Raw genomic sequence first — 15736 nt, forward strand, 5'->3', positions numbered from 1 at the left:
ACAAGCAGTACTCCCGACAACTGTTTTATTAAATAAACCTTGCTTAACGGAAAATGTATTCCTCCATACCTTCTTGAGCAAGTAGTGGTGGTTTGTTCGAAAATCCCTTGTATGATCTAAAATATGCTGCTGAATGATTGTTCTCATCCTTATTTTGGTTCTATAAACCTAGATGGATTTCTTCCCTCCTGTATGTACCGTACGTCCCTCTGAGGTATTTAGAACAGCTGTCCATGTGTTGTCAACTGTACCACTCCAAAGACCAGTCTGTTTGACTGAAATAAGCTTTTTTTGAGCAGATACTGTATTTACTATTTGGATGAAATATAGCAAGAGCTTGTCCTTTTGTGTGTGTGTGTGTTGGTGTATTTCATTGTTTCAACTGAAAAAAAGCAGTGGCTTGATATTTGTTTTGTGATCTTACTTGCTGTAAGTATTTAGCATTCTGTTATAAAATTATATTATGGATATGTCTTTGTATATGTCTATAAGACTAAGACTTGGTTTGTTTGTGTTGTAATTGATGCTGAGGACATATACAATCATTCCAAATGATGTTAAGGCACATTAAGGCACTGTTATGCCCAGGAATACCATCACCTGTATCATGACATGTCTAGTGGACATGTCCAAAACGTATTAAATTATTAATGTATTATGAATTTAAAAGCATCAAACGCAGCAGCTTGCAGATCAGCTACTTTTGATGCTTTTGTGTGAGGCTTTAGTTAGAATATGGAGATTCTGCCCGACAGCAACACTAATGTCGTTAACTGCATTTAAACGCTGCTGCTTGGATGAAAATAACAAGGATTGGTCCTTGATGTCACTATTAAGGTGCCGGCTACATTAAGCTGGATATTTCTGAATCTAGAAATTTGTTGGTGCTGTTGGGGCTTGCAGCGACACGAAGCTGGATATTTCGGCCGTGAAACTGGATATTTTTGAATCCGGATAAATAAGTGGAGAGATTGAAAAATATCCGATTCACTGGATCCGTGTAGACAGGGAACCCGGATATCTCTGAAGACTTTACTGTGTGTGTGCTTGTTAGACCTAGATATCTTTGTCGTGTGTACCTAGATATTTTTCTATGTGGATATCTGAAAAACCGGGATATATGAAAAATCCAGCTCCGTGTAGCCATGGCCTAAGATTCCAAGGATGCACCAGTGACGTCTGTTATACTATGATTACAGATGTTTCAAAGACAGTCAGCACACACTGCTTTGGTTGTGTATTGTTGTTCTGTTATTACACCTCAAGATAACATCAGGAACAGAGTCATACTTTAATATTCGCTCTAAACCATAGACTGTAAAAAGAAAATAAGCTTTTTTGTCCCTTGTACGGGTGCCATCATCATTGTAGAAATCAACGTTCATTGGTAGAAATGGTACCATCTCGAATGCTATTGGCTGACAACAGTCACATGCAACCGCAGGAATACAGTTGGGAGAATGTGGTCTTGAGCTTGCCAAAAAAAGCACAAAGAAGAACCATCACAAACCTATGACCACAAGCCCCTCCTACAGCATACCCTGCTTTAACATTAAATATAACATGTTGCTTCTGGTACCAGAACAGCGCAACTAGCGGCCAATGATAGGAACTTTCAGTTCTGTGTTGCTTCATTTTAAATCCTGACACCTGCCCCCCTGCTCTAAACTCTGACAAGGGACTCTTCTTTGTGACATGACATCTCATAAAGTCCCATAGTCAATAGCACCCCCGGGAGGCACATAAATACCATTACAGTTGTACTCAAGGCACAGAAGAATCTTGGCCAATGTGAACGCTGGCCAGCAGGGACCAGGCAACTGTATTCGGGAACAGTTCGAATCAATCGGACCGCAGTGTGAATCCGCCATTAAGGAGTCCCAGATTTAGACTGTCACTGAATGAAAGTGGATGGATGCTGTCCTTTTGAATGATAGGCCAAGTAAACACAAGAAGTCCAACCTTTAGTTCAGTGCCAGACAGACACTCAACAGACAGTACAAGCAGTGATGTCTGATGGAGTTAAATGGAGAGCCAAGAGGATGCCAAGTAGACAGGCTGTGAAGAAATACTGCATTTGGCTATAATACCAATAGTCACTCTTATACATTCTGCCATTGGGCTCAACTTCTAGTCAGTGAAAGTTGAAACAATAAGTTAAATTAACCATTTTCAATATGGCATCCCCATTTTGGGAAATCTTAAAGAGAAAAAACGTAATACAAAAAAAAAAAGAACATCCCACGTGTTGAGCTTGTGGATCCATTTGTATGAAATAGTGTAGGTGGTTAAACTGTTTATTTTGTTGGGGGGGGGGGGCGACCAAGGAACCCTGGGGTCCCACTTTGATTATGACGTTTGCTACAGACACTGCTTTTGGATTGCCTAAAATTTCAAGAAAATTAACAATAAGTGGCCGTGTCCACAGAAAGCGTTTGAGCAAAGAAGCGCTTCGGAAATAATGTGCGTGTACACAGCATTAGAACCTATCAACCTATCTGTGCTCAAATGTCCCACCTTCTTAACATGGAAATCTTATGGTTGTGCTAACGATCAAATGACCAGCGCTCACCTCCAAAAGTTACACTATTGTCAGCTTGAAGCAGCCAGGGGCGCTCCGGCAAAAAGCACTGGGAGACTAGAGCACTGAAATGCCATGCTCAGGTCGGCAGTCTTTACCATAATAGAAATGCATGGCAGAAAGGCACTGGTATGAAACATTTTCCGAGGACACGTCCTCTAACAGGCATTTCCCATTTGTTTGAACAGTTGCACTCAAAAGAAATGCTCTGCACACACAAGCCTCATTACTGGGGGCGGCGGTGGCTCAGCAGGTAGAGTGGCCGCTTTGGGAACCAGTTCGATTCCCCGACCCCACAGTGGCACTGTCAAGGTGTCCTTGAGCAAGACATCGAAACCCCTAGCTGCTCCCGATGAGCAGGTCGGTACTTTGCATGGTTTCCACCGTCGGTGTTTGAGTGAGTGTGTGAATGTAATGCACATTGTAGCAGCGCTTTGGACAAAGGGCCGCTATATAAAATGCACCGTTTACTCCGCACCGTTTACTCCACACGGACAAGAAAACGGCAACTGGCGAGTCTTTATTACATTTTTTATTTAGGTCCCAAAAAACCATAATAACATTATATCAATAATATTAATAAAGAAATTGAAAAAAGGACAAAGAAAAAATAAAAAATAAAATAGCTTTTATGTCCAGCCTCAAAGTGGAGGCTCTCCGGGGAGCGGAAAATCCCACCCTCGTAACTCAGCAACAAAGTCCGTTTGAAAAAAAAAAAAAAAAGAAAAAGAAAAATTGTCAACAAAAAAGAAAGAAAAAAAAGATGAGGCGAACGGAACGAGGGCGCGGCTTCACACTGGAAGTCGTCCCGTCATCTTGCTGTGCACCAATCAGGAATGTCAAAGGGTGAAGTTCTTAACGAGGTAACGGGCAGGGGAGGTCAGGCTACTGTTGTTGTGACATCTGCAAGGAGGAGCACAGAGGAGGGACACCGTTAGATCATTAGTTAGGGCCAGAGCAGTATAATCAGAGAGTGGTGTCACCGCGGGGTCAGAAACAGCGCTGGTCACGTGGTTCATTGTCACTTTACACCTCATAGACTTCAATGCATTTTGTAAACTTCCGGTTCGCCGTTTGTCACTATACGCCAATAGATGTGTGCGTAGAAGACCTGGCCCCATGAAGTGAACGGGAGTGACGCAACTCTCCATTCTAGGGCTCTGGTTAGGGCTATACAACTACACATTCATTTAATTTAATTAACGGAATAATCAAGTGCATGTTTTAACCCATTTAGACCTGAGACCAATTTGTTTAATACCCTCTAAATCCTAACCTAAGTTTTCTGAGAAAAAAAAAAAAAAAGAAAGAAAAAGAAAACGTTGGTTAGAAAATGTAGAACATTTGTGTTGCTATACACATACCGGCAGCAAAATCTAAAATGTCACAGATGCTTTCCCAGATTAAAAAGGTATAAAAGGTATAATCGATTAGTTCAATAATGGTGCACCCCTAGATCATATTTATCTCAACACTGGAAATCCAATACTTTAGTGGAACCCCACAGAGTATATAATCCCACTGGTTGTGTCACAAGTAAAATAATAATTTAACTCTTCAAGTGTACACATTTGTATACTTTCAGAGTTCCAAATGGATTGATAAACCGGGCCACCGGTGGGGTGGTCCGGGCATCCTAGGCAGCAAGCCTGACAGCGTGTCATGGGTTCTGATCCCGTTCCCAGCGACCTTTGCTGCATGTCACTCCCCATCTCTTGTCAGTGTACTGAACTATCAATAAAGGCATAAAATCCCCCAAATAACTGTTGCACTGTGTGCATACATGTGTGCATCTTTAAATCCCTGTATCAATGTATGTATGTGCGTGTACCTTGCGTACCTGTTGTGTGTGTGTCTCTGGCCCTCGGCTGGCCAGTCGGCTCAGGATGTTCCTCTCTGACATCTGGAGTCGCACGGCGACCGGTGGTATCCTGGCGATGGTGGCCGGGAGGCGCGTCACATCCGCCTTCATGTCGCTCAGCAGCTCCTCCAGCTGCTTCAGAACTACATGACGGAGAGAGAGAACATTATTCACCATGTTAAACCTTACGGTTCCCAGTTCACACGTCACGTTACTTTTTAATGACCTAGATGCAGTGGGATTAAATATAGAGCAGGGGTCTTCAACAGTGGATCCGGGACCCCTAGGGGGTCCTCAGAGTTACTACAGGGGATCCTCCAAATCTTTGTGTGATGATTTTTATTTTTATATCAACCACTTGAACCCTAGCGAACCCTCTAGAGGGGAAAACGAGCAGACTAAGTACAGAGTGAAAGGTCAAGTTAATTAAGTATTGAAGGTTCAAGTGGTTAAATATCTAAAATTGACATGAATTCAAAATACTGAGGATAGTTCTGTCACACAATGAAACTAAATGGAATCCATGAAAAGGTTGTGGGGGTCCCTACTTCATCTCTCTCTCTCAACTAAGGGGTCCTTGGCCTGAAAACGTTGAAGACCCCCGATATAGAGAATCTATCTTTGATAGAAGATAAACAACTGCAACTCCCCGGCTCACCTTTGTGCAGCACTGCGTTGGCGGGTTTGTTCCCTGACATGGACTCTTTGCTGAGGTGCTGGTGCGACTCGGCCAGACATTCCACCTCGCTGAAGCGCGTGTTGAGGGCCATGGAGGGGTGCGACGGGTCCTCCGACATGTTGAGATAGGCCGCGCGACGCAGCTGCTCCTCGATCACCAGCGCCTGCTCCAGCAGCTGCAGGGGGATACGGTTGGTTGAGTACAGTAGTGGTTTTCAACCTCTTCAATTTCAAGAACCAACATGGACCATTATCTACATGCTCACAAGTTCTCAGAAAGGCAACTATCGAACAAACAAAGTAGAAAATATTCTTTCATTGGTTACGGTATGTTAGGGTAGCTAATAATAATACAAATCTACAAAGTAACTAGCAACTAAAGCCGTCAAATAATTGCAGTGGATTAAAAGTACAATATTTATTATAATATGTGGCGGAGTAGACGTTTAAAGTATCAAGAAAAGGAAATACTTCAAGTAAAGTAAAAGTTGGCTTAAAAATCGGAGGGGGAAAAAATACAACTTTCCACCACTGCTATGCCCTTTCCATCCATCCCTCAAACCATATCTATCCCTCCCTCCCTGGGTCATTCCTTCCTACCTTAAACCTCCTGGCCAGGAACTTGTTCTTGATCTCCAGGAAGTTCCCTCGGTTCATCTCTCCCTTGAAGGGCTCGTTGAGGATGGCGTATTTCACATCGTTCTGGATGTCCTGCCAGCGAGCATAACCGTGTCTGAAGGGACGACCGAGTGAAGGAACAACGTCCAAAGCAATAGGTTGCCACACGCTGGCAACATAACTATATTTAAAAGCTGCTTGAATAATTACTTTTCGAATCAACCACATGCTACTCATTGTATCGTCTAACTTGATTTCCCAAACAGTGCGTTTTTCGTAGCAAATCTTTATTTATTCAATCGAGATTCTTTTCAATAAATTCTCATAAATTCAGATTCAAAAAGTAGTGAAAATGGCGTATTTTTCTCTTTTTGGGTCTAAAGCTATAACGTTTGGGAACCACTGCTCTACCTGATCATTACTGTACATGGTACAATTTCACACTCTGGATTTGACTGTGCAAGTCTAAGTCAGTCCTTGAACAAGTCCTGACAGAATCAAAAGCACCAGTTCTCTGGGTTTCACATTGTGGACTTGTGTCTTTTACATCACAGAAGAAAGGATACTGTATGATACCGGCCAGCAGCCAGTAGTCATGGCGACGATGCCAAATCTCATTGGTCTTCTTGGTAACCGTGGCAGCACGTTCCTCGTTCTGCCACAAGGAGTGGAGCTCTGGAGAGAGAGAGGGGGCACCATGGAGGTGAAATTATAGTTTGTGGTTGTATGGGTTCGTGTCTGTGTGTGGCATAGTTAATGTGTTTATATTGTAGTTAATGGGCACACATGTACTGCAGTGTGTGTGCAATGTAGTGTGTGTGTTTGTGTGTGTGTACCTGTAAAGCCTCCGTCAGCGATGTTAAACATAAACCTCGTCTTGGCCTTCTTCTTTTCCTCAATGGCTGCTGCTGCGGCGGCGCCTGTAGCTTTTTCTTCCTTGGTGCTGTCACCGTTCTGGAGTTTAGCTCCGCCCTCCTCAGTCTTTGTTGCCACTTCCTTGTCGTCCTTCGGCTCTACTGAAGAAGGAGGGCGGGGGGATGAGACCATTACATTCAGAACTTGACCAAACCCATGCCGGGATCTACTTGTAAACCTCTCGACTCAAACTCTCAAATTATCTACTGTTGTGTCGGAGTAGCTTTGCTCAAGGTTATTGTTGTGGCAAATGAGAGGCAGGTACCTTTCTTTTCATCTGCAGCAGGGGTTGTGTCCATCTTTTCCGTCTTCTCCTCTTTCTTGTCCTCGGCTGTGGAGTCGACAGAGACACAAAAGGCATCAATGAGTAAATCCATTCACTCACATCAGATAATGGCATCAAGACAGAGTAAAAATTAATTAATTCACATAGGAGACACTGAAGACATTTAGTACAGAGTACCTGTATTGTAGCTGTACTAACTGGCAAGTGTTCAAACTGCAGACTATTCAAAGCTACAACATGGGACTTAATTTGACCAAATAATAACCAATCCGTATGGTACGGTTATGTTAATACAACATTAACTAGCACAGTTGCAGTGGTCTCCCTTCCATCGAGAGAGCGAGACAACCAAACATCAAACTTACCGGTTGCAGATTTGGCGTCTGACTCTTCCGTCTTGACCTCTGACGAGCTCTCGGACTTGGCTTCTGACGGCGACTTGCTGTCCTCGTCGCCTCCGGCCGCCTCTGCGCTCTTCTCCACGGCGGCGGCGGCGGCAGCAGCACTCTTCTCTCCCTCCTTCTCCTTGGTCGTCTCTGTGGCGTCTTTGCCGCCATCCTTCTCGGAGGGGGGCGTCGTCGCGCCCGCCGTCGTCTCGCCGTTGCTGGGCTTGGCGTCCGTGTCCATGGGCTCTGCAGTGCCGTTCTTTTTCTTGTCCTCGTCTTTCTGCTCCTGATCGGCCGGCGGGCTCTTCTCCTCGTCGTCTGGGATGGCTATCACCTGGAGGAGGAGAGGAGGGCACAGTTTATGAGTCTCGGTTATTCAGTTAGAAATCTGTTGAGTCTTGATTATGTTATTGCTTCAAAATATCGGCTTCAATATATTTCTGGTTAATTGGCCAGTCCTGCGGTGCAACGGTTCCGTACCTCATCTTCCGTCTTGCCCGTTTCCGTCTTGGCCTCCTTCTCCCCGTCTACCGCCTCCTTTTTAGTCTCCTTCTCCGTCGCGTCCTCGCTCTTTAAGGACTCGTCGACTGTGGGGGGAAGGCGTGGAGACGTTGTATATGCATGTAATGTAAATACGATGAGCTCTATTTTCGTGTGTTATTAGGTGAGGTTGCTGGCTGTGTCCGTCTACAAGTGTGTGTGTTACCTGTAGCGGGCGTGTTGGGTTGCGTGTCTGCGGGCGTGCCAGTAGAGGGCGTCTTGCCGGGGGACTCTGGGTTGGCGGCGGCGGCCGCTGCCTTCTTGTTCTCCTCCAGTTCTGCCATCCAGGGCATGGACCACTGACCGTTGACGTGCTCAAACTCCTGGACCTGCAGGCACACAACAACACCACAGGACATTAGCACACACTGGACTGGACCGTACTACTGCTGATTTACTGCAAGTGCAGTTTTCATGTCAATATGTTCAAAATAGAAAAACAGCCCAATGGAAAATAAGTGTTGCTTTCTATTCAATGAAAGTTGTGCTAGTCAAGATTTGTTGTTTTTGTTAACTTCCTTACAAATCAACTTCAAATCAGCAGGTAATGATAAAAAGGTGTTGTCAGCCCCGAGCAGGACAGGTGTGTACCTTTTTGCGGATGAGCGACATGACGCCGATGCGAGTGAGTACGTGTTGCCGCGACAACCCCTCCCGGGGGACGCCATCGGCGAAGGTCTCGGCACCGTCGGCCCCTGGCTCACACAGGTGTCTCATGAACAGCGACACGTAGGCCCTGGGAAACACATTTAAACACCCGTTAATCTGGAGGTTCAGCAGGATTTATAGTTAGATTGTACGGTGGCATAAAGTCTTCAATCTCACAACTAGCTTGTGAGCTTGGGGGTAGAGATTATCATTTCACATAAAGAACGTAGCTGTCTTTCACAGATTGGAACAAAGTACTGTTATATAGAGTTGAATGGTTAAAACCAATGTATCAATAACAAACGAAGCACAAATACGTTATGAGAAATACAGCTTATATTTTCTTTTAAACCAGTAATGTCATCTTTTTAAGGATCCACGCTCAGAAACCTTGACTAAAATACTAAGTTAGATCTAATTGTGTACCACTGTTTGACAGTGCAACACACAAAAACTGTTCTATTGTACAGAGGACCTGAAAATGTCATCCTGCATTTCCCATAGGATTCAGGTTAATTGATAAAAATGTAAGATTATTATCTGCCATTGTTCAGTGCATGTTTAAGAACAAGGTATGCATGCATGGTATATTATTCTCTCTATATGCATAAACAATATAATATGCTTGAATGTTTTGCTACAACATACACATTAAAGTTGGTGAATGGAATTGGAGAGCAAGAGCGATCAACAGAGAGAGAACGTACTTGAACTCTTTCTCAGACTTCCCTCGCAGGTCTCGGACCAGCCACTGGGTGGTGAAGGCGTCCTGCGGAGGCATCCCATAACGCATCACTGCATTCAGGAAGGCCTTCCTCTGCCGCGAGTTGAAACCCAACACCTATGGATGGACAAAACCCACACAGGATTAACAAAGGAAAACTGAGCCCTACATTACAAAGATACAACGACTTTCTTTTCAAGTGTATTCATAACTTAATGTTATTGACAAAAGGAATATTTTCAGTGAAATAATTCTTATAGTCCCCATGTATCAGTTAGAATAGATAATGAGCCCTCACCTCGATGTTGCCTCCCACCCTGGCCAGCAGAGGGGGCAGTGGTTTGTCTTTGTCATTCCTCAGGCCTTTCCTGTTCGGTCTTCGAGAGTTGGCTGCACAAAAGACAAGACGAGACAAGACAAAACAGACAGACGAGAAGAGTGAGCTTATTGCTGAACATAAACACACAAAACCCATGCTTCTGGGTTTATGTGTCTAAAGCTTTCTTTGCTTGCATTGTTTTGCCCCGCATGGGGAAGATCCTGCACCAACACACACACACACACACACACACACGCAGACACACACACACACACACGCAGACATCTCTCTCCATTTAAACATGGAACTGCTTTAAAAATGACTGATGTATTCAATTACTTGTTTTTAAAATTGCATAAAAAATCTACTTACCACCTTCCGTCCTTTCATCAAAGTCTTCATCTCCCTCCTCAGAGGCCACAGAGTAATCCGATTGACCGTCGGACTGGTCGTCCTGCCAATCCGCTGTGGAAAGAAAGACAGGAGACTATTAATCAAAAAGCCAGTTAAATTTGAGGCGAGCTACCAGTTCAACGAATCAACAGTTTGCGCCAAGATTGCATGTTGTCGGGCAGAAACCTCCATATTTTAACTTTTTTGTGTTTTGTCTTCCCGTAAATTAACACCCCTAATTGATCATACTACTGCCTCAAACGAAAGCATCAAAAGAAGCAGACCCACAAGCTCGGAACGCAGCGAGAAGCAACACGTTTTGAGATTGTCAATCTGCTACTTTTGAATCTGAACAGGAACCGTTTTGGACATACAGTATGAGGTTTCCACCCGACAGAGACGATATAATAACTTGCATTCATAGTCCAGGGACCCCCCCTCACGGGTCCGTAACGCATGACAACAGTCTGGACAGGGTAGGCAATAAACAAAATGATGTCATGTCAGTATGTTTGGCCCCTTAATGGCCCATTTGTACACACTCAAAGAGTTAAATTAACACGGGACGAGAGATCCAAGATCCCAGGGGTCCCAGAGATTAAAATATAAAATACATATATTAAATGGGGATCCTTGCTATTGCATAACAAACTGGGGCGTCCATCCACAGTAGTGTTGTTTGTAAATAGAGGATGGGGTTTAATTGAATAATGGGTTATTGTTATTGATTTCACTGGAGGAAAGGTTAAGGAAAACCCTTGTTGCCACATACTGGATAGATCAGAAGAAGCATTTGTGTTAGTTTCTCAACTTAAGACCATGCGATATACCTGTGTAAACACACACTGTGGATGACTCATGTGTGACTAGCGTCACATTTATGGTTTTTGTGGTGTATGGAGACCAATTCAAGAAGTCACACGCTCAGACAGAGACACACACACACACACCACGAGGCAGGAAGCTAAGCCTCAGCAAAACACAGGGACACACACTGTAAACACTCATCTGTCTGCCTTGTTATGTAGCTCACGCTGACGTGCACGGGCGGGCACGCGCACACACACACAAACAAGGGTGTTATTACATGACACACGGTGTGTGGGCGGCTGCCGGCATTTTAGGGCCCTCCGCTAAACAGGCCAACATCATGGTTGCCACGCTATGTATTGTGGGTAGTGTAGTACATAAGGAGTGATAGGAAGTACCATACAAACTACAAATAACTAGGACAGAACTACAACTATCATTGAGTGAAGACATAACATGCACCAGCGTGACAACGTTTTTGACCTGTTTAAGATATTTCTCCCAGACAGTACAGTGACGCAAGGCAGAAAGGTCAAATTCCAACCCGAACAGCAGCAGCAGCAGCATGTGTATGTATGCATGTTCTGGTGCAGTATTGCCACACAGAGACACCTCCCCTCCATTCTAAGGTTGTTCTGGGTCAGCTAAAGGTCAATTTCAACGTTAGTAGGTTTAGCTAGCAATTCCACACATTCTAGGAGCAACTTACTAGGAGCTACTCGGACAGGACCAACCACCACACAGTAAAAAATACCATGTTACACATTTCACATCATGTTAAACAACAACAATGTATATCCAAACATTCCCCCAAACATTCAAATAATTCCATGACCGTGGGAACCCTGTTAATAAGAGCTTTTCACTATACTATGACTCCTTTGGATCCACACTAGAACATGTTTCTCTCTTCTTAAGTACCAAGTATTGGTACAAATACAAAGAGGTTTCCACCTCGTCACGATTTTGGGCATACTTACTAGTGTTGACTTTGACAGCAAATTTTGATTTAGTTTTATTCTTTTGAATAAAGTTTCATTTAGTTTTAGTCATATGAATCATCAGATTTTTTTTAGTCGACTAAATCTATAGTTGATTTTGTCGACTAAAATGTATATTGACGTTGCCTTGATGGAGTTGTAATGGCTGATTTTACACTTGGTCGCATGCTGAAAATAGCCATTAGCTTGTAGATCAGCCACTTTCAAGCGCAACAACCCCAAACTTAAAATGACTTATCTTTCAGTTCTTCTGGATCTCTTCTCCACTAGTCCCTCCCTAACATTTTAGTCTAGTTTTTTTTAATTTGTTGACAAAATTGTCAACATATCTACTCTTAGTTTTAGTCATCATGGCTTTGACTTTTCATCTCGTTTTCATTCAGATTTTGAACATCAGTTTAAAAAAAGAAGAAGAAAAAAAAGGTAGCCGACGATAAACACACAGTGTTTTAGTCAGCGAAGTCAACACGTCTACCTACAACGTTTTTTCGTACCCCTGTCCTCCTGGGAGCCGTCGTTGTAGTTGACCTGCTTGCGGATACGTTTGCCCTTGCCCAGGTTCCGGGCCAGGTCTTCTTGCTGCTGCTCGTAGTGGTGCCTCAGCAGCTTCTCCCAGTAGTCTGGGTCCACGCTCTCCTCCTGCTTGATGATCTCCCTCTGAACCTCCTCCTCCTGCAGGAACAAAAAGAACAAAAAGGGAGTCATTTACATTCAGTGGTTTTTAACCTTTTTCATTATCAAGGACCATTATTTATTCGGCTTCAAATGTTTATTATTTACTTTGTCCACCATTCAACGCTGCATTTTTTCCTACATTGCACAAGACAGACTTCTTGTAAATTAGGTAATGCAGATGTTTAACAATAACTTAAGTCTCTTGAGAGAGCAAAAATGTACAATTTCAAGAGTTAAAGATCTATAAGGATCCATTTGATGGAGAGTTACCAACTCTCCATCATTTAGCTGGGGGGCAAGTTGTCGCCGGTCCACTGGTTGAAAACCACTGATTGACATGGATTAAAAGCAAAATAAAATCTCACGACTGAAAAAGATTTGATAGGTCCCATTATGCGATTTGTGAAACGGCGTGAAAAGAGCCCCTCCTCACACTAGCGCCGTTCCCTAAAACAATCACAGACTGAGGCTTTAACCTTTGCTTTTATATGAAATGTCCAAGAACATTATGGTTCTATGGATGCTAAGATGCATCATGCTTCCGAACATATTGCCAGTTGGACCACTTTAAATTTAAAATAATAATAGCCTCGCTACAAGGGTGACGCATTGAGAGCTTGTAGTTTGCTTAATAACTGAGGACCAATCAGGATTTTCAGGAAGATTTCCGGAACGATTTTCTTAAACATGTATTATATTGCTAGTTTGACCACTACTAATACGCTCTTTAATCTTAAAATTAACTAATAACCATAAAATAGGCCATCTGCAAGATTACAACACATTGCAGCATGACGTGTTGTAAGCTGAACTAAAGTTCAGTCATTTGGATTCCATAGAGTCAACCTGTCTTCTATGGAAGCGTGTCATCCACTTGTCCACCCCAGTCCAGTGTACTCACCGCCTCCTCCTCGGCTTGGACCACATACTGGGCCACCTTGAAGGAGCTGAGGTACTCGTTCATGCTCTGGACCTCCGTGTCCTCCGTGGCGGACTGGTTCCGGTCCAGGAGACGGTCGATGGCCTTGTCGTCGTAGTGGATGACGTTGGTGTCCTCCTCCTTGGGCTCGCCTGCTGGTACGACACAAAACAAGCACACCCCAAAAAAATTCTGTTAATTTCTGAGGAGCACTCTGTTACGGTACAAAACGCAATGAACTCTCCTACACACAGGTGCTTAAAGGATGACCACTTTTCAACCTGTCTTCATATAATAGGTCCTCACCAATGTTCATGATAAAATTGCAATTTTCTTCTCAGTCTGGGTCTCATAGGATAGTTGTATCCATATTTGGGAAAATTGTGCATTGTACAAAATATAAAATGTGTCCAACTTAAACTACCAACCACAACGCAAGTCAAACTTGAAAATGAATTCCGTCCTTGTCCCCTTTATGCCTATATATTGAGATCCCTGATGTCATCAATATTAAGCCCATATCTGGGAATGTCCATATATTAACATATTGTGTCAGTTTGTATGAGCGCTTTAGGCAACATTGCTTCTCGCCCTTAGGGCGTCTTACTGGTTATTATAATTTTTTTTAAATCAAAAGACATTTGCAAGGGGGCGCCCGCTGGCCTGGTGGTCAAGGCGCATACCACATACTAGGCTATGATGCCTGCTGGCGTCGCCGGTTCGATTCCCGATCCGGATGACCTTTGCCACGTCATTCCCCATCTCTCTCCCCATTTCCTATCAATAAAGGCATAAAAAGCCCCAAAAAAAATCTAATCTAAAGCATTTTTTTTTTCATGAATTAAAAACAAATTCATTTTTTTCCCAGTACTTTCATGAAGAAATCAAAGAAGTCAAAGAAAATCCATAACAACACGGCACTAAGCGTCACGTTGTGAGCTTGTAGATGTGCCGTTTTCATTTGTTTTGGGTCCTGGGCAAACGTCTATAATCTCTTTTAGGGCTTGACCTGACAGGATTGGGACCACTGCTCTACTCCACCAGCCTCCTCACCTGTTGTTAGGCCCAGTTCGTCTTTAAAGAGCTCTTCTGTTCCGAACTTGAGGATGTCGTCCAGCTCCTGTTTGGACATGGAGCCCGTCTTGGAGCCCAGACCGGGTCGGACCACCAGGTGAGTCAACATCATCTTCTTCTTAGCAACCTGCGGCCGAGGGAAGGCATTACAGTTATGTTGAATACAACGAGTCAACTGTGTGAATCAGTCACGCCTAAAGCATCATTTATATAGTCCGTCGTTTATGAATTAATCTACATGGTCACAACACTGTCTCACTGCGACACATTGTGAGTTTGTAGATTGATACTCCGACGAGAGACAATGTACAAACTGCCTGAACAGACAGACTGAAATAGGACGGATGTTGTGATCAGAGACCATTTCCAACAGAAAAAGCAAATGAGACTTATTGAGATAAGGCAACACTAAACAAATGAGCTGCACAATCATTTTAGAATTTAGATAAACCAACAATGACAAAATATTTGCTCGAGACTATGGTTAGAATATGCAAAGGAGATGTGATGAAGACTAGTGTTTGGTCTCTCCATTTACCTGAGTGATTCTCTCCTCCACAGAGGCCTTGGTGACAAAGCGATAGATCATCACCTTCTTGTTCTGACCGATACGATGGGCTCTGCTGAACGCCTGTAAAAACACACCCATGACAATGAAGACAAAGAGTCAGCACAATGAAACAGCATGTACACACAGTGTTAATTTAACACGAAGAGTCTACAAATGGAACTGAACAGAATGTTATCGTTGCTACACATACACATCAAGGTGTAGCAGCACATGATAGAGCTTAAGACTATGCCATAATAGTATGTGTGTGCTTTTGTGTGTGTGTGTGTGTGTGTGTGTGTGTGTGTGTGTGGTACCTGGATGTCGTTGTGAGGGTTCCAGTCAGAGTCGTAGATGACGACTGTGTCGGCGGTGGCCAGGTTGATACCCAGACCTCCTGCCCTGGTCGACAGCAGGAAGGCAAACTGAGGGGCTCCAGGAGCTGGATGGATGCCAAGTGGAATGGAGGAAATTAGGTTATTTATAGGCTACACCCAGATGCAATCCTTTAACCAATTAACTCTTTGAGTGCCCCCTTTTTCACCACTAGAGGGCCCCAATGACCAGAGAATTCTACTTAGACAGTGCTGGTATATGCACAAGCCCTGCAGCCATGACATGCCTGAACACTTTCCTTTGTGCATGTACAGGAAGAGGATGAAGTTAGCTTGAAGTTAGCTATTGGCTACCAAGCATTTTAGACGATCTATTTTCTGCAATTTAGCCACGATTAAACCTTGCACACCTCATGCATGGGA

The 15736-nt window shown here is 43.7% G+C and overlaps 1 protein-coding gene across 2 annotated transcripts in view; it reads right to left on the minus strand.

Annotated features, from left to right (window-relative positions):
* Window positions 1–3291: 3291 nt before the first annotated feature.
* The window catches only part of chd4a (chromodomain helicase DNA binding protein 4a), a 34420-nt gene continuing 21975 nt past the window's right edge, over window positions 3292–15736 (minus strand). The window contains exons 21-39 of one of the 2 annotated variants that reach the window (XM_080734528.1): window positions 15296–15420; window positions 14967–15059; window positions 14408–14555; window positions 13337–13509; window positions 12255–12432; window positions 9929–10021; window positions 9536–9627; window positions 9221–9354; window positions 8457–8601; window positions 8032–8194; window positions 7806–7912; window positions 7305–7659; window positions 6919–6984; window positions 6575–6754; window positions 6305–6413; window positions 5721–5853; window positions 5101–5296; window positions 4422–4585; window positions 3292–3484 (exon numbers count right to left, since the gene is read on the minus strand). In XM_080734528.1, coding sequence (XP_080590654.1) covers window positions 3467–3484; window positions 4422–4585; window positions 5101–5296; window positions 5721–5853; window positions 6305–6413; window positions 6575–6754; window positions 6919–6984; window positions 7305–7659; window positions 7806–7912; window positions 8032–8194; window positions 8457–8601; window positions 9221–9354; window positions 9536–9627; window positions 9929–10021; window positions 12255–12432; window positions 13337–13509; window positions 14408–14555; window positions 14967–15059; window positions 15296–15420 — 2672 coding nt within the window. In that variant the 3' untranslated portion in view covers window positions 3292–3466. Of the gene's footprint in view, window positions 3485–4421; window positions 4586–5100; window positions 5297–5720; window positions 5854–6304; window positions 6414–6574; window positions 6755–6918; window positions 6985–7304; window positions 7660–7805; window positions 7913–8031; window positions 8195–8456; window positions 8602–9220; window positions 9355–9535; window positions 9628–9928; window positions 10022–12239; window positions 12433–13336; window positions 13510–14407; window positions 14556–14966; window positions 15060–15295; window positions 15421–15736 lie in introns of both variants that reach the window. The other variant, XM_080734527.1, reaches the window with a different exon arrangement.

Source organism: Nannobrachium achirus (assembly GCF_963921795.1).
Source record: "Nannobrachium achirus genome assembly, chromosome: 10".
Lineage (NCBI taxonomy): Eukaryota > Metazoa > Chordata > Actinopteri > Myctophiformes > Myctophidae > Nannobrachium > Nannobrachium achirus.